The 25,735-nt window shown below is 34.7% G+C and overlaps 1 protein-coding gene across 3 annotated transcripts in view; it reads left to right on the top strand.

Moving 5' to 3' along the window:
• The window catches only part of LOC150083072 (uncharacterized), a 112,840-nt gene that overhangs the window by 50,267 nt on the left and 36,838 nt on the right, over positions 1-25,735 (top strand). The window contains exons 2-4 of one of the 3 annotated variants that reach the window (XM_090377009.1): positions 5,988-6,049; positions 12,537-13,388; positions 21,183-21,397. In XM_090377009.1, the coding sequence (XP_090233135.1) occupies positions 12,550-13,388; positions 21,183-21,297 (954 nt within the window). In that variant the 5' untranslated portion in view covers positions 5,988-6,049; positions 12,537-12,549 and the 3' untranslated portion in view covers positions 21,298-21,397. Of the gene's footprint in view, positions 1-5,987; positions 6,050-12,536; positions 13,389-21,172; positions 21,398-25,735 lie in introns of those variants that run through there. The other 2 variants (XM_090377011.1, XM_090377010.1) reach the window with 2 other exon arrangements.

Genomic DNA, 25,735 nt, shown 5'->3' with positions numbered 1-25,735 from the left:
ATAACCAATCAAATTTGTCAGACAAGACTTTCCCTTAACAAACCCATGCTGTGTCTGAATTATTGCTACAGTCTTGTCTAGATGATCCTGCAATACATCTTTAACCAGTGACTCCATTATTTTATCCGGAACAGAAGTTAAACCAACTGGTCTGTAATTACTCGTGTCACCCTTCGATCCCCCGTTGTGAATTGGGGACACATTTGCACATCTACAGTCCGTGGGGACCTCCCCTGAGTCCAAGGATGCTCTCGTAATTATTGCTAAGGGTTTGCAAACCCATCCACCCCAGGTGCCTTTCTTATGTTTAACTTCAACAATTTCTCCTCCACTTTGCTCTCAGTTATTACAAAATCATTAAGCACCCTGCTACAATTTGATAACCTTCTGCCATTTTCAAACCTTAATAACTCCTCATGTGTGAATGTAGATGCAAAATACTCATTCAGTTTGTTTGCTATCTGAGCACGATCATCAACAGTCGAACCATCGATGTCAAGTGGACCAATCAGATTCATCCCCTTCCTTTTAGAGTTTATATAAGTAAAGAAATCCTTGCTGTTTTTCTTAGCATATTTTGCCAAAGATTTCTCGTAATCTGCCTTCACCTGCCCAACCTCCTTTGTGACTTGGTTACAGACTAGCTTATGTATAACATATGCTTCTGTGTCACCTGTTAATTTATATGCATCCCATGCATTTTTCTTCTCTGTCACGAGTCTCATTAGTTCATTTGATAACCATTTAGGCCTAAACCTTGAACAATATTTCTTAATAGGTATGAATCGTTTAGTAGCTTCCACTATTAATTCCTTGAATGCTTCCCACCTAGAATTTGCTGTTGGTAACATTGTAAGGACCCAGCCTTACAATAATTTAATAAAGTTTGTTAAATATTGGAAGAATTAATTGTGGCGTATATAGTTAGTTTCAGACAAGTATCATTTGTTAAGAAACACTGAAATTCGAAGGTTATTCCAGACACACCCAGTTAGTTAAATCTCGGTTGTATGGAAAAATTCCTTAAGCGAGTCAGTAAAAGCAATCATAATGGACCGAAACAAATCCCACTTAAGACAGGAGCACATACTCTATAGAAAGGGCACTGAGTGCGGAAGTGGCCCTATTATAGATTTCACGGTTCGACCTCTAGCAGGTGTGGGCGACTAGAAATGGATATGGGGGTGAGGTCACAAAGAAAGCCTGAAACTCTTAGCTGACCGGAACTTACGTTTAAATTCTAGAAATATCCAGTAATTTCCAGTCTATCGGAAGTTCGATCACACTAGGAAAAAGAAAGCACGCCCACGGAATTGAAGGGAGACGAATAGGATCACGAATGAAAGGATGTGGAAGTCAACGATTGGCCAGTAAGAAAGCGGTGGGAAATTTGAGAGAAAGGAGAGAAGGGAAGAAAAAATTGATACTGATCATTCGGAGAGGAGTTTTTGTGGTGGAAGCAGTCCTGGAGAGATGGAAGCTGTAGTGGGAGAATTTATTATAAGAATTTATTTTGTGAAAGTCTAGAGTCGGAAGTATCGTTCCCTTGAAGAAGTTAATGCAGTCTATGGAGGAAGAATGGTGAAACGCCATAGAGGCAAATTTCTCGATTGAGCAGTTGAGTGACTAGTCGACCCGGAAGGTATCCCAGTCCTCGGACGCAACGCAGATGGAGGAAGAAAGGAGATAAGATCCGGTATTATCTTCAGCCGTGCAGTACCCGGTAGAGAAACCCAGGATAGATTACTATGTTCCCCGGATGAGCAACCTTTCGCTTTCCAGTCCTCACCCCGAGCAGATAGGAAGAGAGACCGAGAAGGGAGGAATACCAGACCATTGCGTAAGTGTTAGAATAAGTACTGAGAATATAATTTGTAAAAAAAAGGGGAACTAATTTAATAATGAAAAGGACTCTAGGAGGACGCTATAAGTTTAAGAGAGAATGTCAAAGTACTAAATATATATACATATATATTTGAACGAGTGTAATACTTAAGGAGTGATAATTTAATTTAGTATAGAGATCAGAGTAATGCAATTTAAGAGTAAGTTAATCTGTAGTAGGAAGTAAAAATTTTGTCCTTGAATTATTGTGAATGTTAAATTGCTGTGAGTATGACTTATTTGGGGTAGAAAATGATTAAACTGGTAAACAATTAAATGAGCATCTAGCCCTAATTGTGAAATAGTGGATTAATTGAACGGAAAGGTAACTAAGTAAATTGGTTGGATATTGTTGACTGTTGACAGGTTTGCAAGTAAGGATTCTGGAATGAATATACATGTATTTCCTAATAAGTTGGGAAACGAGCACTTATGAAATTATATTTTGTCTGTTCATTGGCTGATGGTGGTTTATTGACTTACATGGACTGTTAAGGAGCAAAGAGACAGATTGTGCATTGTGAGGGGTAATAAATGCCCGGACCTACTGAAATCTTTGTAGAGCAACATGAAGAGACACAGTGATATATATGTAGATATATATAAGTATTAGGATTTAGTAGTTCTTTTGATAACAAGGTTGACTGTAAATTACAAGATATATACACATTTAAAAATTAGTAAAATAACAAGTGTCAAACTAAATACTGTATTCTGTTAAAGGTTATTGAAATTTTCTTATATATAATATGACAATAAAAAACAAATTTGTATATTCTACATTCTTGTGTGTGTGTCTGTCATTTCTAAACTCAGCCAGTCCAGTGGAAGAATACCTTAATATATTAGGGGTCCCCGTGAGTCTGGGAATTTTCTGAAATCAATCAAGTCAGGTGTAAAAGTGGGAGGGGTTAAAATAAGGGGATATAAAAAAAATATAACATAATATAATATAATTGTAGGCCTCTTTGAGGAATAGGATTTTCAGAAAAAATAAAAAATAGCTTTTTACCCACCCCCACAACATCATCAGTTGGTCCCACTGTACAGAATTTAAAAACTGTCTGAGACCTCTATAGTCACCTTTACGGAAGCAAAAACTTCTTCCTTTACCCCTGATGGTAATTATAACTTTAAGTAAATCCCACATCAGTACACTGTGATCACTGCCATCTAATGGTTCCGTTATCTGCAAATTCTTAATACACGAATGATCACTGCTGATAACCAGATCAAGGGTATTACCCTCTCTAGTTGCCTCTCGAACATGCTGCTGCAGAAAACAATCATCCAATAAATCCAGAAAAGTCTTACTAGTGTGCGAGTGACCAACCCATAAGTTTCAGTCTATATCTGGGAAGTTGAAATCCCCCATTATAAGAAATTTTGCTAAAAAGAAAAAGAAAAAAAGCCGTTACTTTTCTTAACAACGAATTTCATTCCTAGGGTTGGTGGCGGGCGGTATGTTTTAAACACCCAAAACGAACTTCGATCAAGATAATTGTCGAAACTTTAGCAGAAGTTAAGTCAGCAAGTAAATGTGCTATTTATAATTAAGGTAAAAACCTTAATTATTTTATTTTACCATGCTCGCCTTCAAACTGTCATTTGTGAAGAGTTTATAAAAAAATTTATAAAAAGGTTTATATGGTAATAAAAATTGTTTAAAAAGGTAAAGGAAATAAATTAAGAATGAAAGAAAAGAAATCCCCAAAATCCCCGGTTCATCTGAATCATAAAAATGAGGAATAATGGAAACTACAAATTTTCCGTATGTCTGTCTTTTGCCAATGTTGAGATTAAAAGATCGACTAGAGAAACAAGTGAACTTGTATCGTGGAAGGTCACTGAGTGATTACAATTCCAGACTTCAGAAATTTTGCTACAAAAAAAAAAAACGTTACTTTTCGTAACAACGAATTTTTTTTTCCTAAAGTGTGCGTGTTTTAGATGGCCGAGGCAAGAAGAGTTTAAAAATATATGTATCATCATGATAACTGAATACATAATCATTTAGATAGTAGCGGGCGTGAGCTTATGCTAACGCCTGCTACTTTCCTAAATTACATCTCGCATACTTCCTAACTTTCAGCTCGCATTTTCGTTACTAATCTATTTTAATACTAAACTTTCGTTACCAATCGGTTCATATTAAATATTTCACCAATCGGTTCATATTAAATATTTCAGTGTAAAATATTTAGTATGAACAATGTAATGTTTTATGCTCACGCCCGCTACTTACTCTACCGAATCAACGTTAGCGTAATTTAGGAAGTGACGTAATTTGCGTCATTTCCGCTTCACATTAACTAATAGCAGGCAGATTTTCAGTGCCCCAGTTGTAATGGGCTGTGCATTTTTGCAGCAATTAAGAGGCTCAAACCCTGCAACCTCCTTACTTGTGGCCAGGCATGCTAACTACCCTACCACATCCTGCCCTAAATGTAAATAAGAATAATTATTGTATTTAGTATATACTAAATATATACTAAATACAATAATTGTATTTAGTATATATTTAGTATAAATGTAAATATGAATAAATAAAAATTAGTTTTAAATTAACTCCCCTTTCTGTCCTGGTGGTTCCTTCATTATAGTGCAGTAATTTTACCACTTGTTACTCATTTAAAGAGTTCCTGGTTTGAGTCCCATCGTAAACTGGAGGAATTTCTAAAAGTTTCTTCAATTGGGGCTGTAGTTATCCGATCTCAGGTGGAGGAAGTAGGGCCCCCGAATTTTTTTCCAGTTTTTTCTGCAGCGCACAATATGAAATCAGCCTGTGAAATGCACTACTGCAGACAAGCACACAACAGATTTGAGCAACAGCTGCAGTACCAATAAATATATAAATTTAATAAAAAATTTGTTATATGTGTGGCTAGTGTCTCATGAACATTCGAGAACATTTGGAAGTGTGTTTTCTTTTTTTTTTTTTTTTCCTGAATCAATATACATAGTTGCAAGATTCCTTTTGCTTTAAAGGTGGTACTTGTGCATATGTCCAGTCTGGACATTCCTTATGAGTGATGATATTCCCACATTCCAGCAATATTCTAGAATCATCTACAGCGTTCAGGAATCTTCTACACCTTTCTGGAATATTCTCGAATATGCTAGAAATTTCTTAAATATTATTTCAGTTTTAATTTTTATACATAATTTGGCCCTATTTTAATAAAAACTTTAATTGCCAGATCTTTATTTGTTTGGTTTTAATGAATTTGTCAAGCCAATCCTCATGGATTGGCTTGACAAATATTTTTAAAAAGGCCCAAATATATAATTTCAGAAACTCTGAGCACTAGGAATTCAGTTGTTACATGCAAAACTGAACAGATAGATGGACATGGAAATGACAATTGGTGCATTATGCATATATACTAATGCATTTAAAAACGAGTAAAAAGCATAGACTTTTATGCACTAACCAAAGAATTTCGTTTCTGTGCATTCGCTATATTCCCATTCTTTCTTCCAGTCAGTGATAATAAATCATATTATCCACTGCTTCAGCTATAATATACAGTATGTAGATAACATTTGTGATGCTTATGAAAAAAATTGAATAATTCTTACAGAATTTCAATTCATCTGATTGTAATGAAATTTTGGTATGCTCAATAAATCATTTTAGTAAAGTCAAATATAAAATTATATGAAAATGCATCTACTGAGACAAGTTGTTACGTGTGAACAGATGGAAGGACAAAAAAATAATAATTGCCAGATTCCTGTTTGGCCGATTTTATTGTTAAAGAAGTAAGTATAAAATTTTATGATAATTCATCTATTAGAAATCAAGTTGCGTGCAATATTACATGTGGATGGATATAGTGAAGAGAATAGGTGCATTTCTCATATATACTAATGTACCTATAAAAGCATGAGACTTTGTGTATTGTGGATAATATGAGCAGCTGACCATCTGCTGCTTGGATCGCACACACACACTGCAACCTTGGATAGATCAATCCTGGTATCCACATAATAAATGAAGGTTTTTTATACATTCAAGCTTATAAGTTGTTTAAAAAGTCACATTTGATTTTTCACCTTCTAATAATATTTCAAGTTAAGAACTTTTGTTTGTACTGTAGGCTGATGTATGACAAGTGAGACAGACCTGGTGAAGAGAAGTTGGAAAACAAGAAACTTCTTGGTAAGTTTAATTTTGTGTTCTAATTCTTCAATTAATAAAGTAGCCAAATGCTTCGTGCCATTTTCTGAGAAAACTTATAAATCTCAGAATTAAATTTACCTCAGAAAATAATGTAGAAACACAAGAGATATTTGTTAATTCATTGTTTAAAATTGTTAAAATGACTTAATTGTTTGCTTCTGTTGGACTCTTTTGTAGTGACATTAATTTTTAGTGCCGTTCCATTTTCATGTTTGCTTGCTGCCTCATTGAAGTCCACCTTCAATACACTTGAAATTCCCAGTCAGAAGTCTAAAGTTAAGGGCTGTCAAAACAAGCAGTCAGTTGGTGTACCCTTGTGTTTATATATCTTTTGCAGCTGTTGGGGGGAGCATCTCAACATCTACACCACTTTAGGAAGTTACTCTCAGTTTGCTGTCCTGCTGTCACCTGTCTATCCAAACATTCTGTCAGTTGTGTTATAAAATGAAAATAGTGTGCTATCAAGTAAAACTCATTATCAGTTGCTAAACAATTCAATGATACTTCAGCATCTGACTAATACGAACTTTACTCAGTGATGTGTATTTGTTTATTTCAGGATTAAAGTTAGAGTGAACAGAGTATAGGTGAAAACAGTAGCTGAAACTATTCATGCTAAAGTTATATCATGTTTAGAACATGTACATTAAATTTTGTTTGAATGTGACATGTAAATGGGTAACTAAATTTTATCATTTTCTGATGCAATAAATTTCTTTTTAAGCTCCATCTTATATAAGTGTAAAATATTAAATGTGTAGTATTTTAATTTGCTCTTATTTGATTTTCAAATACATAGGCACCAACTTTTATGAATTTTTTATAAGTTTAACAGAAAATTTATCTTTTACTGTATTATTTCTTTTTCTTATGAATTGCAATTGAATTTTTGTTGTATTTCTAACTGCTTGTATGCATTTCTGTTAAGGTTTTTCAATGTAGACATTCAAAGACTAAAATTGTGATCAATTATAATTCTGTTTATAAATAATATTTGGCAGAATAAATAAAGCCACTGGTTAGATGCATTTATTGATAAAACAGATCTGCATGCATTTTGATGTTTCCAAAATTTATACCGTTTGTAGGTGTACTTTTAGTGCTAAGTTTAAATATCAAACCTTTTTTATCTATCGCATACAATTTCTTACAAACATTAAGAATTGTTTTCTTAAATATACATTCCATGTATAGATGTGTGAAGCAAATGGAGGATATAACTTCATTGTGAAAAATGTATACGGTGCATATTTTGGAATCAAATTAGGTGACCAAGATAAAAGTTTGGCCCCATAAAGTGTGTCACACATCTGTGGAAATGTTTTAAAAAGAAAGCCACAACATTTGTCATTCCTGTAGTGTGGAGGGTACTTAATTATATTTAGGATTGCTACTTTGTTCCAATAATGTAACAGGTTATAGTATGAAGGACAAGAAGAGCATTGTGTACCTCAACAATATTGCTTCAGCTGTAAGGCTAATCTCCACCATTCATTGAATATATATCATCAGATCCCAAATCTGACTTTTGTGAACTAAAGAATGATAAAAACTATAGTGACAAAAAACTTCACAACTCTGGACAACATCTATTTATACAAAGGGAACTCTGCAATCTCACGAGATATTTAAATTTACCCAGATGACCTGGAAACCTTTAGGATCAAGACTAAAATTCAAGAATCATCTGGCTCCAAGAACAGTTTTTTCATGATATAAATACAGCAGACTCTTGATTTACCGAGATCCAATTAACCGGGACACTTCAAGACTCCAAATTTGAAAAAGAAAAAAAAAAAAAAGAAAAAAATCAACCAGAAATCATAAAATTCAAATTTATACCTATTCTAGTAGTATCCTATTGAGTATTACAGCTCTGTTTCATACTATCTAATACCTATTCTAGTTATTACTTAATAACTAGAATGGGTATAAACAGATGTTTTGCAAGTCGTAAAGAAGCGGTGTTATAAGTCATCATTGGGAGATTAATGTACCTATTATCTTGCAACTCCCGCTGTCTTCACACCCACCGCTCAAAAAAAGAAAAGAAAACAAAACAAATGTTTAGTTTGTTTTAGTCACGTCAATTGTTGTGTTGCATCACACCGCAAAAAGACAAATTTTGTTTTGTTATTTATGCCAGGGATGTCGACGTTTTTTTTTTTTTTTTTCTATAGTAAATATTTTTTTTTTGTTTAGAAATCTCAAAAATTATGGGTAAATGCAAAAGAGTTGTGCTTGCTTTCAATTAAAGAAAAATTTTAAATTATTCAAAAGTTTGAAACTGGTGCATCCGTTAAATCTTTAATGAACCATTGTAATGTTGGTGACCAAACCATATGCAACATCGTAAAAAATAAAGGGAAGCATTGTATTGGACACACAAGTAGTGCTTGGTAAGTTTTTTATCTATCACCATATTTTTTACATAGGTTGCTGAACATTTTTTGACACAGTAAGTCCCTGACTTAAAGTAATTTTTTTTTCACTCAATTTTTTTTCAAGGATTATAAAATTGAAAACAGTAAAAAAAAATAAATAAAATAAATAAATAAAAATAAGCAAGCAATAATAACAATCAGAGCACACGCAAATTGCACAAGTGAAATACAGAATAAAAAGCTTAAAAATAGGAATAAAGAGAAGATTCTTAAAATTTATTTATGTTATTTTTTTTTTTATATGACTGAAGATTTCAGTGAAGGGGACACACATTTCATAATAACGTAAAAACATTTTTATGTTTTTACATAATAACATAAAAACCCACAGAATTCCAGCTATTGGTATTATCACAAATGCAATAAGATCGAGTTTACTACCCGTTTATAATGAATTTCACTAACAGAAAAAGCCCAATAAACCAGAAACTCCAAATTGTCTTTATTGTTTTATGGTAGTGACCTCTACAAATGTGTATTAGTAAAATGTGAGCTAGTGTGGGGTGATAATAGTGAGTTTTCGTGTTAACCCTGTGAAGTTCTTTAAAGAAAATTTCATTTTATTTTGACCGTTATCATGGTGCCGACTAAGAGAATAAGTGACAGTAGTATGGGTAAATCTACCAAGAAAAGGAAAGCAATCGAGTTGGATCAGAAAATCAAAATTACGAGGTTGTATGAAAATGGTCAAACATTAACAAGTATCGTACAGAATTGAGATTTGTCAGTGTCAACAGTGGACATAATAATAAAGGATAAAGATAAAATACAAGAAGCAGTGAAGGGATCAGCACCAGTGAAGTCAACTATAATAACCAAGGCTATGAAGTACATATCAATTTTTACAGTACAATAACATGCATTTTTTTCTTCCTTTTATGGTTTCTTTTCTTTTGTGCCACTCCGGCTACTTCACTGCTGTCCCCAGATAAAGTATTTAATTGAATTAAAATATAACTATTTTTCTTCATTCTTCTGGGGATATTATGTGGTTTTTTGTAATTTTGGCATATCAGGGATATAGTAGCAATATTTTATTAGTCATTCCTGAGTTACGTAAAACTCGACTTACATAAAAAGTCTTGGAACTTATCCCTAACATATGTCGGGGACTTTTTTTTTTTTTTTCATCTGTCCCAGAAAATCGAGAGTCTACTGTATTGTGAAAAAGAATCGGTTCCCTATTTTTCAATGTTATTAGTGGAGTCCCCCAGGTTTCGGTGTTGGGTCCATTGTTGATTTCTGTATTTATCAATGATATTGACATCAGGCTTAATGTCGAAGTTTGCAGATGATACAAAGGTTTGCAGGACCAGGGTTTTAATGGCAGAATCTAGAAAAGTTGGGCAGATGGGCTGAAAAGTGGCAACTGAAGTTTAACATTGACAAATGCAAAGTACTGCATATGAGTAGCAGTAACCCCAGAGAAATATACAAAATGTGTGGTTTTACACTCAGGGTAGTGAAGAATGAAAGAGAACTGGGGGTAATTGTGCAGTCAGTTTTCTGAGCAGTACAGGCAGGCTGCCAGAGCAGGTTATGTGGTCTTGTCGATGATATACAGGAGTTTTGCTAGCAGGAATAAGGAGGTGATTATCCCATTGTATAAGGCAGTGGTCATGCCACACCTTGAGTACTGCATACAGGTCTGGAGGCCTCATTTTAGGAAGGATGTAGAGTTGCTAGAATGAGTACAGAGAAGAGCAACAAGACTGAGGTGGGTGCTCTTATGAAGCTTAAGTTCTGCAAATTGCAGCATCTGGAGACTAGGCACCTGCAAGGTGAGCTCTGATCGAGGTGTATAAGGCTTTGAATGAATTGAGAAGCCTCAATGCTGATGGGATTCTTCCTCTTTCTTAGATTACAAATCTGAGGGGGGCATAAACTGAAATTGAGGAAAGACCATTGTCGTGTGGTTGTTGTTGTTATTGTTATTTGATTTTTAGGAGCATTAGCAACTAAGGCCATATTTCTCCGGGAATATGTGGTGGTCATTCCCTGACCTTTCCACATCCTCCATATTTGGTGGTGACGGGCTCGAACTCCCAGTCTAATCAAGTAGCGTGTGCTACGTACTGTTGCTCCTTCCCACCTGGCTACAGAGGCACCGCCTGTCGTGTGAAAATTTGCCTTTAGCAAGCAGTGGGTAGTTGATTGCTGGAACAAACTTCCATCTGTCATTGTGGAAGTTGATAGCTTAAATAAATTCAAGGAAGAAGTGGATAAACGTTTGGAGCAAATGGGTGAAGTGGGAAGGGTTTTTTTTTTTTTTTTTTGGCTGATGCTGTATAAGCTTGCTTTTCTTGCTTCATATGCTTCTACTAATGCTAATGCTAACTACTCCAGATCACTGAAGAATTCAGCAATGATATCAGGATGGAATTTGGTCTAGACAAATGCAAGACCCACTGATTGCACCAGGGAAAATTAGTTGACCGAAACTACCAGCTGCAGATTGGTAAACAGATCGAAGCCATGACAGAAGGAGAGACCTACAAATACCTGGGTATGATGCAGGCTAGAGCAGTTAGAGCACAAAGAAATCAAGGCCTGCCTGACCAAAAAATGCCATCCGTGATTCAGAAGCTTGCGGAAAGCAAAGCTGAATGGAGGGAACACAGTTAAAGCCATAAAAAACCCATGCAGTCCCAGTGCTAACATACTCCTTCAGGGACATAGATTGGACCAACACTGAGCTGGAGGATATCATGAGAAAGCAAGGACAATGATGACCAAGAGCCACTAACACCACCTGAAGTCAGCCGTGGAGAGACTGACAATAGCCCAGGAAGGAGGAGGAAGGGGCCTAATAGACCTCATTGAGCAACAGAAAGCAGCGATTTCTAACCTGAAGGATTACTTCCAGAAACACATAGCAGCCCTTTACCAGGCCATAAGGCAAATAGACAAGTGGTATACCCCACTCAACTTAAGCAAGGAGTCCCCTCCTATCCAGATGGCACAAAGCTAGAAAGATAGGCAAAGAAAATATTCCATGGCAGACACTACAATGATCTCCATCAAGATCACAGATAAAAATGGCTTCCAATGCATGGCTCACAAGTGGGATGTTCTTCCCTGAGACTGAAGGAGTCATGCTCACCATTCGTGGCCAGGTAATCAACACCAGAAACTATAGAAAATACATTGCCAAGGAGCTTGGAGTGTCCAATGACACATGTTGACAATGCCACCTGGCCTCACAAATGATCCAGTACATCACTGCAGGATGCAAGGTGATCACCCAGACTGAGTACACTCATAGACATGACCAGGTAGCCAGGATCATACCTCAGAAGCTTGCAAGGAAATACCAGTTGATCAAAGAAAGTGTACCGTACTAAAAGTATGAAATAGCAGTACTAGACCCCAACCCACTATCTGTACTGGGACAGTGCCATAATAATGGATAAGGCAATACCGCGCAACAGACCGGACATAACCCTTGTGGACAAGAAGGAAAAGGCTACCTATCTAATTGAAATAGCAGTGCCCAACACTGGCAACCTCCAGAAAACCCATGAGTAAAAAATCAGGAACCCGAGGCAAGAGATCAAAGAGATGTGGCATATGCAACAAGTAACAATCACTCCGATCATTGTGTCAACCACCGGTATGGTGCCAAAGACCCTACATAACAGCCTAGCAGCAATAGGTCTCCCAGCAAACACCTACAAGGAACTCCAGAAAGTCGCAATCCTGAACACCTGTAGGATAGTCGGAGAGTTTCTCAACTAACAGTAACACCAGACATAACAACAACCACCCTGTGTACTTGGTAGCAATACCCGTCACGTGGTTGAATCCCCAATCAGGGAGAAATAATAGAAGAGCAACAACAATAATAATAATGTTATTATTTGATCAACTGCAAACTGGATCATTCTTCATCCTCTGATGAATTCCATCATCATTTGCACAATTTTATAAGTAATTTTTGTTTTTTATTACCTGTCATGCTAATTCTTTTTCTTATGTAGTTAGGCATACATAAAATCAAATCCCTTTTGGTTTTTCTGTAGGTGATGCAGAAGAATGTCTGATGTTGACCAGGACCATTCGGCAACACATCCAGCACATTCAGTCTTCTCTCAAACTACAGGTGGAGCTCTTACAGCCACGACTCCTCTCACTTCAGCTTCAGTAGCACCACCATTTGCTCCACAGCCCCATTATGGACAACAGACTGCAAGGAGCACTGCCCCTTCTGGTAGAAGTGGGGGTACCAATACAACCAGTGATTTACCTGCGGTGTCATCTACAGAATGCAATATTCATGAAGTGTGCTATTATTTTCAGCAAGCAGTCTTCATCCTTGCCATTATGACAGGTGGTGCTCTAGTCATTGCAGGTGCTGTCATGCATGTTCAGAGTGGAGAACTCCTGGTTTTTGTGTACATTGGAGTGTTACTTGCAGGGGTGAATACAATGTTACTGATGATCCAGTGCTGTGTGAGAAGAAAACAGAAACGTAGATCAAGGGCATATCTAACAACGAGACAAAGCCACGTCCATCAAGGAAGTGCCGTGCATTATAATCCATTGACTACAAATGTTTCAACAGCACCACAGACTGTGATAACTGCACCTTCCACAGGAGATGTACAGCAGTACCACTATAAACATTATCATATTCATTCTCCTACAGTTGCTCAACCAGTCTTCAGGGACTTCCCTAGCCAGCCAGGACATTTTGCCCAGTCACCAACAGAATCACAGTCCCGCTTCTTGCATAGTGCACCTTATTACCGTTCAGGATCAGTGGTGAGTCATCACAGACAGGCAAAAGGAATGTACCAGAAATCTCCACCACTTGGCCAGCATCCATCTCATAGGACATTGCTCACACCTGGTTCCCAACTGCCTACTCCAAGGTTAGTAGATAGTATAGTATCACTTTACTTTTATCTTTACTTTTATAGTATCACTTTTATTTATTTATTTTTTTTTTGTTAGTTGTTGGCACATCGGCTTCTGTGGCCATAATGCACCTCCCAAAGTTTTTGCATTTTCTACTCTGATCCAAGCCTGAAGCGGGATTTGAACCTGCAACCTTTGGTTTGCCGTCAAGCACTTTACCTACCCGACTAGCCTGGTTGGCTACTTTTATTAGAACAAAAAAGATTATTAAATTGCATTAATGTAAAAATTTAAGTTTTAATATTGATAAAATCACTTGGTAACACTTTAAAACAGTATATATTATTTATTATATATTTTTTTACTTAATATGGAAAGGGATAATTGAGAGGGCAGTTGACAATTATTCAGGGAATAATAGAACTAATTGCAGTTCCTACTTAGAAGTTCAGGCAACTTTTATGAGTTATGTTAGTTACTCAGACAGTACCACAAGCTGTTATGCATAATGTGTTTGAGTCACAAAGGATGTAAAAAGGCAGGCATTTATTTTCTTATATATTAATGCTAGAAGCATAATAAATAAATTTAATTAACTTTTAAGTACGTTGTCAACATCAGTGTATACTAGAAAAGTCAGCAAATCCTTAAATAATAGAAATATTATAAAAATTCAAATTCAACACCCATAATATCATATGATATTATGGGTGTTGAATTTAAATATATGTGCAATGCATTTAGCATTAGTAGTGGCAAATTATGCAAGGAAGCAAGCTTATACATCATCAGAGGGGGAAAAACTCTTCAAATATCACTTCTCCATCCCCTCTAATCAACTTCTTCTCTCTGGCTGAAAGAAAATTTCTGCATATCTGTCCTGCAACCTTCCTTCCTCAATTTAAATATATCCCCCTTATGTATGTTATATAAACAAGAATAAGAATGCCATCAACATTTAGCTCACTCAGTCCATTCAAAGCCATAAACACCTCAATCAGGTCTCCTTGCAGGTATCTAGTTTCCAGATGCTGTAATTTGCAGATGTGAAATCTTGGTAAGAGTACTGTTTTGTTCCCCTCACTTTTCTTGTTGTTCTTCTCTGCACTTGTTCCAACAGATCCACACCCCTCCTAAAATGAGGCTTCCAGATTTTATGGATTACTCCAGATGTGGCCTAACCATTGCCTTGTAAGTGGAATAGTTGCATCTTTTTCCTTGCTGCTGAAATTCGTGTAAATCATTGCCAAACCCACATGAGCTCTCCTATTATCTTGTCTACTCAGAGAACTTCATATCTGATTGTGCAATTACCTCCAAGTCTCTTCCATTCTCTGCTATGAATGTGGTCCCACACAGTTGGTAGATTATTTGGGGATTACTGCTACCCAGATGAGTTTAATTCAATATTAAACTTCAATTACCACTTCTCAGCCCATTTGCCTAATTTTTCTAAATCTTGTTGTAGCATACTCTGATTACTGTCATTAATCACTCTGCCAACTTTTGTACCATCTGCAAACTTAGAAAATAATGATATGCCTTTACCGATGTCAATAATAAATATTGAAAACAGGAAGGGGCCCTGAGATGCATTAGTAGCATTATTCATTATTCCCTTCTTGGACTAACACTATTAGTCCAAGAAGGGCAGTGCCCATTTATAACCAATTTCTGTCTTCTCCCACCGAACCATCCTTTTTATCCATAGCAGTAACTTGCCCCTCATTCCACACTGCTCCAATTTGTAGCAGTCTTTCATACATCATGTGGAACATTATTAAAAGGCTTTCTGAAATATAAGTAAATGATACCAAAGTAATTTTTTTGCATCCGGTTACTTTGTTACTGTGTCATAGCATTAGTAGAGGCACATGATGCAAGAAAGCAAGCTTATACAGCATCAGCCAAAAAAAACCCTCCTGTTTCACCCATCCATTCACTCCAAACGTTTGTCCACTTCTTCCTTAAATTTATTTAAGCTATCAACTTCCACAACGACAGATGGAAGTTTGTTTCCAGTGAGATTAGTCAGATAAGATCACTCCTTAACAAATCCATTTTATGATTGCTGGTAACTGAATTGCTGTCTAGCTGTTCCTGCATTAATTCTTTAACCATTGACTCTCAATTATTTTCCATGGAACAGAAGTCAGGATTACAGATCTGTAATTACTCACCTCACTCTTTGCCCCCCCCCCCCTTTTTTTTTGTAGAAAGAGCAGACCTGAAAATGGCATTTGGGGAGAAATTTGCTTTTAATCAAGAATTACACAGATTTATGAAAGTTGTTTGGTAAATAAGAATTGTCAGCATAACATTGAGTTCATTATCATCATCAGCCATTTTCAATCCACTGCAGGAGGAAGGCCTCTCCAGCAACTTTCCAGTTCCCTCTGTTTTGAGCACTGGCCATCCATTTACTACCCACAAACTCATGAATTTCATCTATCCATCTCTGCCTTTGTCTTCCAGGATTTCTTCTAGCTCCTCTTGGGCACCATTCTGTTATTTTTTTTAGTCCATCTGTCATCATGTCTTCGAGCTATGTGTCCTGCCCAAGACCATTTTAGTTCTTTAGTTTTGATAAGAATGTCCTTTACTTGAGTTTGCTGCCTAATCCATGTGTTTCTCCTCTTATCTAATAGTCTGATTCCCAATATAATTCGTTCCATTCTTCACTGTGTAGTTCTCAGCTTCTCTTCCATTCTTTTGGTGAGTGACCAAGTTTCACTTCCATAAGTCATGGTGGGGAGTATACATTGATTCATTATTTTACGTTTCAGACAAACTGGGATATTGCTCTTCAGTATGTGACTATATTTCCTGAATGCTATCCATCCAAAATTTATTCTTCTCTTGACTTCCAGCCATTTATCATTGATACAGCTAATAACTTGTCCCAGATAAGTATATGACTCCACCTTTTCAATTACTGCTCCTTCAATCATTATTTTACCTTTCTGTGGCATACTTGTTCATCATTACTTTTGTTTTAGCCATATTCATCTTTAGTCCTAAATCCTTACTAACTGTGCATAACTGATTAATATTTTCTTCTAATTCTTTGGGATCGTGGCTTATGACCACAATGTCATCTGCAAATCGTAAATGGTTTAGGTACTCTCCGTTCTCATCGACTCCTTTCTGCAACCAGTCTAATCTTCTGAAAGCTTCCTCAAGGGCAGCAGCAAACAGCTTCGGAAATATTGTCTCCTTGTTGAACTCCTTTCTCGATTTTAAATTTCCTACTGTCTTTGTCTGGTCTAATAAAGGAGGTAGCACTCTCATATATTTTCTTCAAAATCATAATATGTGGGGTATCTATGCCTTGTCTTTCTGGTGCCCGAAACATTGCCTTATGCTGTATGGAGTCAAATGCCTTTTCATAATCCACAAATGCCAGGCATAATGGTGTTTTATATTCATTTGCTTTCTCCATTAGCTGTGATATTACGTGAAGGTGATCCATAGTTGAGAATCCTGTCCTAAAGCCAGCTTGCTCTTTCGGTTGATTCTCATCAAGTATTCTTTCTAATCTGTTAGTAATGACCCTTGTGAACAACTTGTAGATGTGGGAAAACAAGCTAATTGGTCTATAATTTCCAATTTCTGATTTATCTCCTTTCTTATGCAGCAAAACTATGATTGCATTATTCCACTGCTTAGGCGTCACACCTTTTTGAATGCACTTTGTGAAGAGCCTTGCCAGTTTTTGTGTTATGTCTCTTCCTCCCAATTTTAACAACTCTACAGTAACTTCATCTTCCCCCGGGGCTTTCTGATTCTTCATTTTCTTCAATGCATGTTCTACCTCATCAGGAAGAATATCGGTTATGTCGTATGTGTTGCTACTTTGCAATCCATCTTCCTCACTTCTGGCATCATTCCCTCGCTCCTTGTATAATTCTCTATAGTAGTCTTCTGCAATTTGAATTATGCCCTCTCTGCTGTTTATAAGTACACCATTGCTATTCTTCAGTTTCAGTATCATTTGTCTTTCTGTATTACTGCTCATGGCTGCTAATTTAAATCCTTTGTTTTCCCTTAATGCTTGTTCTACTTTTCTTGTGTTATATCTTCTTATGTCCTCTCTGAGTCTCTTTCTAATGGCTTTGCATAACTCAGTATACTCAATTTTCTCCCTGTCAGTGTTTTTCTTGCTCTTCATTTGTCATCTTCGGTTCATCATGACAAGTGTTTCTTGACTAATTTTTTCTTCTTTAGATTTCTTTTTCCCTATAGGTTTCTTGGGCTTATCACTTTCAGAAAGTTGTAATATTCCTCGTCGATATCTTGGTCCTGAGCAGTCTGCAGAACCTCAAACTTGTTCTTAAGTTTCAGTACATACTGCTTTTTCTCCTCGTCTGTTATCTCAAAGACCTTTGTATTAGTTACTCGAGTCAGTTTTTTCCTTTCCTTTCCTACATCTATATCAAGTGTACATCTTACCATTCTGTGATTACTTCCAACATTTACCTTATTCAGGACGGTAACATCATTCACAATATATCTTCTGTTAGTGAGGATGAAATCGATTTCATTAGTTGTTAATCGATTTGGACTCTTCCATGTCCACTTTCTGTTCACCCTTTTCTTGAAAAAAGTGTTCATTACTGTCAGTCCTTGAGATTCTGCAAATTCCACAAGTCTTTCACCTCTTTCATTTCTTTCACCAATTCCAAAATTTCCTATAGTTCCCCTTTCTGCGATGTTTTGTCTTTTTCCAACCTTAGCATTGAAGTCCCCCATAATAAAAGTATAGTGGGTTTTTTGCTCATCTAGAAGACACTCAATTTCGGTGTACATTTCTTCAACCTCTTCATCATCATGGCTCGATGTTGGTGCATAAATCATTATAACCTGTAGCTTGTATCTCTTAGAAATCTTGAGTATTAGTCTTGACACCCTTGGTGATGTGCTTTTGAATTCCAAAATGTTGTTTTTAAAATTTTTATGAACCAGAAACCCAACTCCACCTTCACTCCTTTCACTGTTTCCATTGGTGTACAGCAGATTTCCACTTGATAAACTTATAAGTGATTCATTTCTTCTTCTTGTTTCAGCCAAACCGATGATATTCCAATTCACTAACATTGAGTTAGTTTGGTGCAACAAAAGCATTATGAATTAGAGTAACCTAGAGACCTATAAGAAATATATCTGTCGTCTATTCTGGGGGGATGGGGTTGAGAAACTGATGACCAAATTTTGTGTGTAGCCCAATTTCGTATGGTGTATAGTCTTTTCCATTCATTTTTAATATAAGAAGTGAATAAATAAATTTAGTAGTAATTTTGATAACTTTTATAATATTTAGCAGTTACTCTATTGGAAATAAAATTATTTCATTTGTGTTAGTAATGCAGAGTATCCTTTGAGCTGTTGATCAAAATTTGCCATTCTGAGCAAGATTTCTTATTACACCAGCAAGAAATGAGACCTAGAAAAATTAGGCAGGTGTGCTAAGAAGTGGCAATTAAGATTTAATGCTAATAAATGCAAGGTACTGCGTGGGGAGCATTAATCCTATAATAACATACCAGTTAGGTGGTAACACACACACACACACACACACACACACACACACACACACACACACACACACACACACACACACACACACACACACACACACACACACACACACACACACACACAAGGTGGTGGAGAATGAATGAGACCCATGGGTAATTATACAATCTGACATGAAGTTTTGTAACAGTACAGACAGGCTGCTAGGGCAGCTCGTGGTTTTTGCCAGATGGCACAAGGAGGTGATTATTCCTTTATATAAGGCAACAGTTTGTCCACATCATGATCAGAGCCTGGCACAAGGGTTTCATGTGCCCCAAGACTTAAAATTTTGCACCCCAGTTGTATTCTGTACCGCCTATCTATCCATCAGCCTGCCTACCAACAAGCTTACCTATTCTCACCCATTCATCTGTCTATCCATTCATTCATATATATAATATTTATCTGCTTTGCTGTATATTATTATGATTTATTGTATGATGTGATAATAACAATACAGTGCATGAATATGACATGGAACATTATCCTGATAATATTATAGTTGAGATTTTGGCATGAACATTTGTACTTTTGCACTATGTTGTAGTTTTTGCATGAAAACGAAGGCATCTGACTTAAAATATTATCCCTTCTTCCTTACCCTACCTTTTCTATTAATATTTTTGGAAGCTTTTAATTAAATATTAAAGTGATGCTCCGCAAAGCAACCCTGAATATTATAAAACCATAAAGAGGATTATGTTGTAAATCAATCTTTTTTTTTTAAATATATTCTTAATATTCAATAAAATATTTAAATAATGTTTTTATTTAGAAATAATTATTTACCTTATTTAATTTAAATAATTATTTTTTTAACCACTAAAAAAAATTTACATTTCGTTGGAATGTGCCCCTAGGACCTTTGCGCCCCAGGGCACAAAGGTTTTTGTCATAGCCAGGTGTAGATTTATGTGCAGGCCTATGTGCCTTAACCATTAGAGGTGCTACCTGGGGCCCAAGAAATGGTTCAGGAGGCCTCCTTATGAATATGCCTGTAGTAGGCCCACCTTTTGACTTTGTACCTCTCAGCCTCTGATAGCCTGAATCTATCCCTCTCACTGTGAAGTGACTAAACTACTGTCAATTAGATTGTTCATGATGCATGATATATAAACATTGGTACAGCATTCACAGAACAAATTATTTATAATTATTTTTAGTTGCAATTCTATTTAATTTAATTTAATTTCATACCTTAATATGAAAATGTTACAATTTATAGAGGGATATCCTAAATTTATGAAATTTCTATAAAAATTAACAGATTGCATGGGTTTTCATAAGTTTTGATTCACTATCAAAATTTTGATTGTATTCTTATGTAAAGATCAATATGCTAAAATATTTATAAAATAATAAGAGAAGTGAATATGCCTATAGTAGGCCCACCTTTTGACTTTGTACCTTGGAGCCTCTGATAGCCTTTACAAATAATGATATCAACATAGAACGTATTAAGCATTACAGCTCTGGTTCATACTAGCTAAAATATTTAATAATATACATCTCTGAGAAATGCCATGCTGTCATGATTGCCATGAATTGATCCATTGTGACCAGCAAGCTCCCAAGAGACCTTTACTATCCTTGAACTCATCTGAATTTGTATCCCTCCATCAGAGATTACAGAGATAAATGGGAGTAAATTATATATTGCTGATAAGCTACCATCAGTTTTTATTTGTTTGTGTGTGCTTTTAATTTGTATGTAATCTTACAGATTATAGATACACAATGCATTGTGTATTTTTTATGTTAAAATGTTTTATATTATATTGCACCATAATGCCAGCATTTATTGTATTAATTATACATTAAACTATATATTTTAATTATATCTATTTTGTCAATATCTCAAAAGAATAATATGTACTATGAAATTTCATGTGAACAAACATAAATAATTCATTTCGTTTTTACTTGGAAAAAATCATCATCTTCATTTTTAAAATTCTTAACTTTTTAAACGCCTTAATATTATAATCATCCCTGTTGTTTGATTTACTTAAATTGAGTGATATTATCTAACAATAATGATGTACTTGCATTTGCATCTAATGAAGGTGATATGAATTAGTAGCATTCCTTTCACTTCATAGTTTAGAATGGTTTCATATTGTAAAATTGAATATTTCAATTACTAATAAGTACTTTTTCTATTCTTTAAACTTCATTTTCATGGGATTAAAAATGTAGACATGCATTTTCATAATTTTAGTTTTTTGCAGATCTGAAACTGCCCCTCAGGATTCATTTTTGACTTGTGCACCACCTCCCAGTTATGATGACTTAGTGAGAAGTGGACGACTGACACAGGAGGGAACCACAGTACACTTGATCTGAAAATTTGAAATCTAGTTTAGTTATCGAGCTTTATTATTAACTTACTTAAATAGACCTATAAGTAACACAGACGTTAACTTAGAATTAAAAGGCAACTTAATAAGCACACCTTTAATACCTGTTCTGAAAGCTTTTTTTGCTAATTTATAACTATATATACATATGTTATAAATGACCAGTGTGATTTGTTTTGTAATTTATTAAATTATTTAATACTTAGATAATCATTTAAACTATTTAATTATTATATAAGGCATTCTGTAATTTAGGTTTCGCTTGTGTATGACAATTTTAGAGGTTATAAAAAATATCAGAATGTTAAAATACGTTATATAAACTTATAATGAGCTATTTTTGCTACAATTTTTAGAATGCGCTTTTATTACAATTAGTAGAATAGAATTAAAATTTATTTCTGTCAAAATGAGTGATTGGAAATTTCGAGAGTTATATATATATATATATATAACTAATTTAAAAATAAATAATTCTGATAAATAATGAATAAAATTTTCCACATGTATAATTGTTTTATCCCTTATCATCAATTCTTACCCTGACAGTGGTAGAGGGTGACCCAACAGATGACCCTCAAAAAAAAATAATCCAACATTAACCATTAATTAGTGATTAAAAATCTGAAATTTCTTCTACTTTTTTAAATATAGACACTCTTATTGCAGTAATCTCTGAAGAAGTGTTTTTTTTTTTTTTTATTGTTTTTGCAGAGTAATTGAGTGCAAGAACCTGTCAGGTGACCCACCACCTTTCGCAACTTAGCATAGTGGGTCACCTGATAGATGACCTACCGTGAAGCTTTGAATTGCTTGTTTATTTATAGTTTCACATTACTTATTTTTACTCTCCCACTAATTCAGTAAACGTCTAGTCTTACCCTAGTTGTTTTTGAAAGATTTATTATTGTTTTCACATAATAAAGACAGCGACAGAAAACCTGATATTCTCTTCAGATTGCTGCTATGCTGCAGGAAGCAAGATACAGTTTCAAATTTTGAAAAAAAATTGAAAATGGAAGTGAATAATAATATCTAAGAGCTTAACAGTTTTATGAAGGGGAAAATGAAGAAGAGTTTAATAGATTTTTGTTTGTATTTTTTGTCTAAAATGTTTTTTATTGAAAATGAAATGCATAAAAGATAGAAGCATATTTTTAATATATATCTTTTTAGCCCTATAAGTTAGTGAAAATGCATTATGTCTATACGTAGTAAGTTAACCGAAGTTAATTATAATGACATCATTTGATTATATCTCATATGAATGCATTCACAAGTTGCCTCTCCAGTTATACTTCAAATAAGTCATGCTTCCCCAATAGAGAAGACTATTGTTACTTATTGTCAGCAGATACTAGCACGCAGATGACCATTTCCACCTACTGATGAAGCGCTATTTGGCCCTTCATCCAGAGGCGGCCTCAAAGTTTGCTGAGGCCCTGTTCAAAAATTACTTGCTGGCCCCTAGGGTCCTGTGCAAACTTATGTGTGGTGTTTTTGTAATAGTGATTTTTTTAATTTTTCAGTAAATAAGACTAATTAAATAATTTTATATTATACTGAACAAAAACTAAATATGAAAAATATTTAATACATTAATCAACAATATTGTTTTGACCATTTGAGCTCGAGGCCTGTTCAACAGAACCAGTTGAACATGCTTGTGGCTGGCACTGCCTTCATCAGTGGGTGGAAGGTACCCAGTGGTATAATGGCTTGCAACCCAGTTGTGCAAATAATTCCACAGTATGAGAGATGCCAAATTTTTAGTATTTAAGACTTGATAAAATAATAATAAATAAATAACTTTTTTATTAAAAAATAAAGTTATATACAATAAGTATTGCAATACATTAACTAAGGATGAAATATTGGTATTCTTGAAGAATAATTTTAAAAAACTCAACTTTTTCCAGAAATTAAAAGAAAGTTAGTTACCTGTCAGTTGACCTGGCACTGCGTTTTCTACATTTGAGGTTGCCACTACCACCACCCATCACCACCACTACTACCAGGTTAACTACAAATTAAAGCATTCATTGCTGCTATTTATATACATACTTTTCTTTCTTTTTTTTTTTTTTTTTTTTTTTGCAATAACCAATAACTGGTTTATTTTAAAGCTCTTTTGTGATATTTTATAAATAAAACAATAGGAAGAATATAATTATACTAATAAAGAAGTATGTGCTGCTTGTAGATATTCCAAGGTATAATGGCAAGTTCCTGATACTTACCTTGTGCCATATTTATGTATATATTGTAATTTCTAGAATTATTTAGATTTATTTAACATACTATTTACCAGTATTCCTGGTTGTTTTCATTTAAAGTTAAAAACCTATTTTTTTATACTTATCAAGCTAATGCTAATTATGAACCTCTAGATTACACCAGATTAGGGATTTTAATGATTCTGTCTAATTTATTTAAGAATATATAAAATGAGATTAATGAGATAAATTAGATAATATAGAGTAATATAATTTCATTTATTATTCTACTAAAGTGCAAAACGAAATTCCACAGCTGTATTTAAATAGTTTTCATTCTATTATTTAAGATTAGGGCTTTAGGACATGTTCATATTCAAATAATGATTGCTTGTTATTGTGAAGTGTTGTATTGCTAGCACTATGGCTCTTTTTTTTTTTTTTGAAAATTTTAAATTCTCACTTTATAAAGTTTATGTAACAGTAATGCTATGCAATGACATAGCCAGGTGTAGAAGAAACTGTGGTAAAATTATGCACCCCTTGGGATATAGGCTGGTGATGTTTTATCATCAGTGTCACTCTGCTGTTTTGCCACTATGAACATATACAATTTATAATTAGATATCTTTAAAATTTAAGTAATAGCAATAATCAGCCAAAAAATAAAAATAAAAATAATAAAATTTAAAAAAAATATATTGACTTGCTTCTGAAATGAACAGTTGGGATATCCACAGAATGAATGAATGAAACATGCCTTCAGAACAGTTGACCCCCCACCCTCCCAGTATAAGTTTCATATTTGTAATGGATACTCAGTGTAAGGCAGGAAAGGTGGCTGTAATTCGCGTACTCTGAACCAGATGGATATATCCAAATGTGCCTTGCATGTAAATGTAATTTAAATGCAGATGATAAGCAGCCAATGAATTTTTATTGTCGTGGATCGCAGTGTAAACATTCTCCTCCCCCAACACACAAAAGATTCACTCCATAGTCAGTGTATGGGTATGATGACATTGTTATTATTATTTTTTTTTTAATCGACAATTAATATTACTGATAGTTTCTCTGCTTCAGGTACCACAATCTCTGTCCATCACAGCAGTTAAGGCAGTCTGTAAAAGTAAAGCTATGCTAGACAGTTTACACATGGCATGGTGTTCTGTAATAATGTGACACTTTACATAGCCCTTGGCAGCACTGAGCCTGACCTGTTGCTCTGCTATTGCTACATCTTGAGCCTCTTCCCCTTGAAAGAAGGTGTCCCAAAACTTGTTACTTTCACTCAGAGGCTGAGGAGAATGTGATCATCATACATTGGTTTCACCAGTAGCCATTTTGTCTTGACAGGAAAAACTTTTTATTATTTTGAAAAAATCCATATAATGCGAGAATACTATATATAGTATTCTCACAGAAAATAGTTTCTGTAACTTTCTTATTCAGATGAAAAAATTTCAGATTGTCATATGGTAATGTGTTGGTGCTGATGAAATAGTTAATGATAAATTAACTATTTCATTTATTTGCACTATATATAAGCAAATAAATGAATTAAGAATTGGTAGACATGAATCCTAAGTTCAAGGATCCTAAGTTTAATTAAAAAGTAGTTTAGTTGATTTTATACTAAAACGCAAGTTGAGAAACTGCTTAAAAGTTGGATGATAATCAAACACTCCCATTCTTAAAATGCATACATGCGTTGCCCATATCATACAGATGCATGTACATGGGCACACACAAGACAGAGACTTTATCTGCTTTCTAGTCTTACTTATTTGACCAAAGTATTAGCTATTTCCAGTGCATAAGACAAATATCATTTGCAGATATTTGTCTTGGGTACTGGAAATAGTTGCAGTAACTCAACAGGAATTGAGAATAAAAAAAAATCTGGAAAATTTTAAAGTTTGGCAAATATTACACATATGCATACATTCCACCAAACTTCATTCTGTAAAAACATTTTATTGTTACAAATATCATAACTAAACTGGATTAAAACCATCAACTTATGTTTTATTTCACACTTAATGTCTGTATTAGGTCTTGGACATTAATTTTAACAAGTGATTTTTTTTTTTTTTTTACCCTAAAAAGTATGAAAAATGCCAAATAATATAAATTCTAATATATCTTATGTCTTGACATAAGATAATGGTGGGTTATTTTTATATAATGATCCCAACAAATTTAAAT

Source organism: Mastigoproctus giganteus, chromosome 7, assembly GCF_048544385.1.
Source record: "Mastigoproctus giganteus isolate SK-2022 chromosome 7, ASM4854438v1, whole genome shotgun sequence".
Classification (NCBI taxonomy): Eukaryota; Metazoa; Arthropoda; class Arachnida; order Uropygi; family Thelyphonidae; genus Mastigoproctus; species Mastigoproctus giganteus.
The sequence above is the reverse complement of the archived record's forward strand: the minus strand, read 5'-3'. Positions and strand labels throughout refer to the sequence as shown.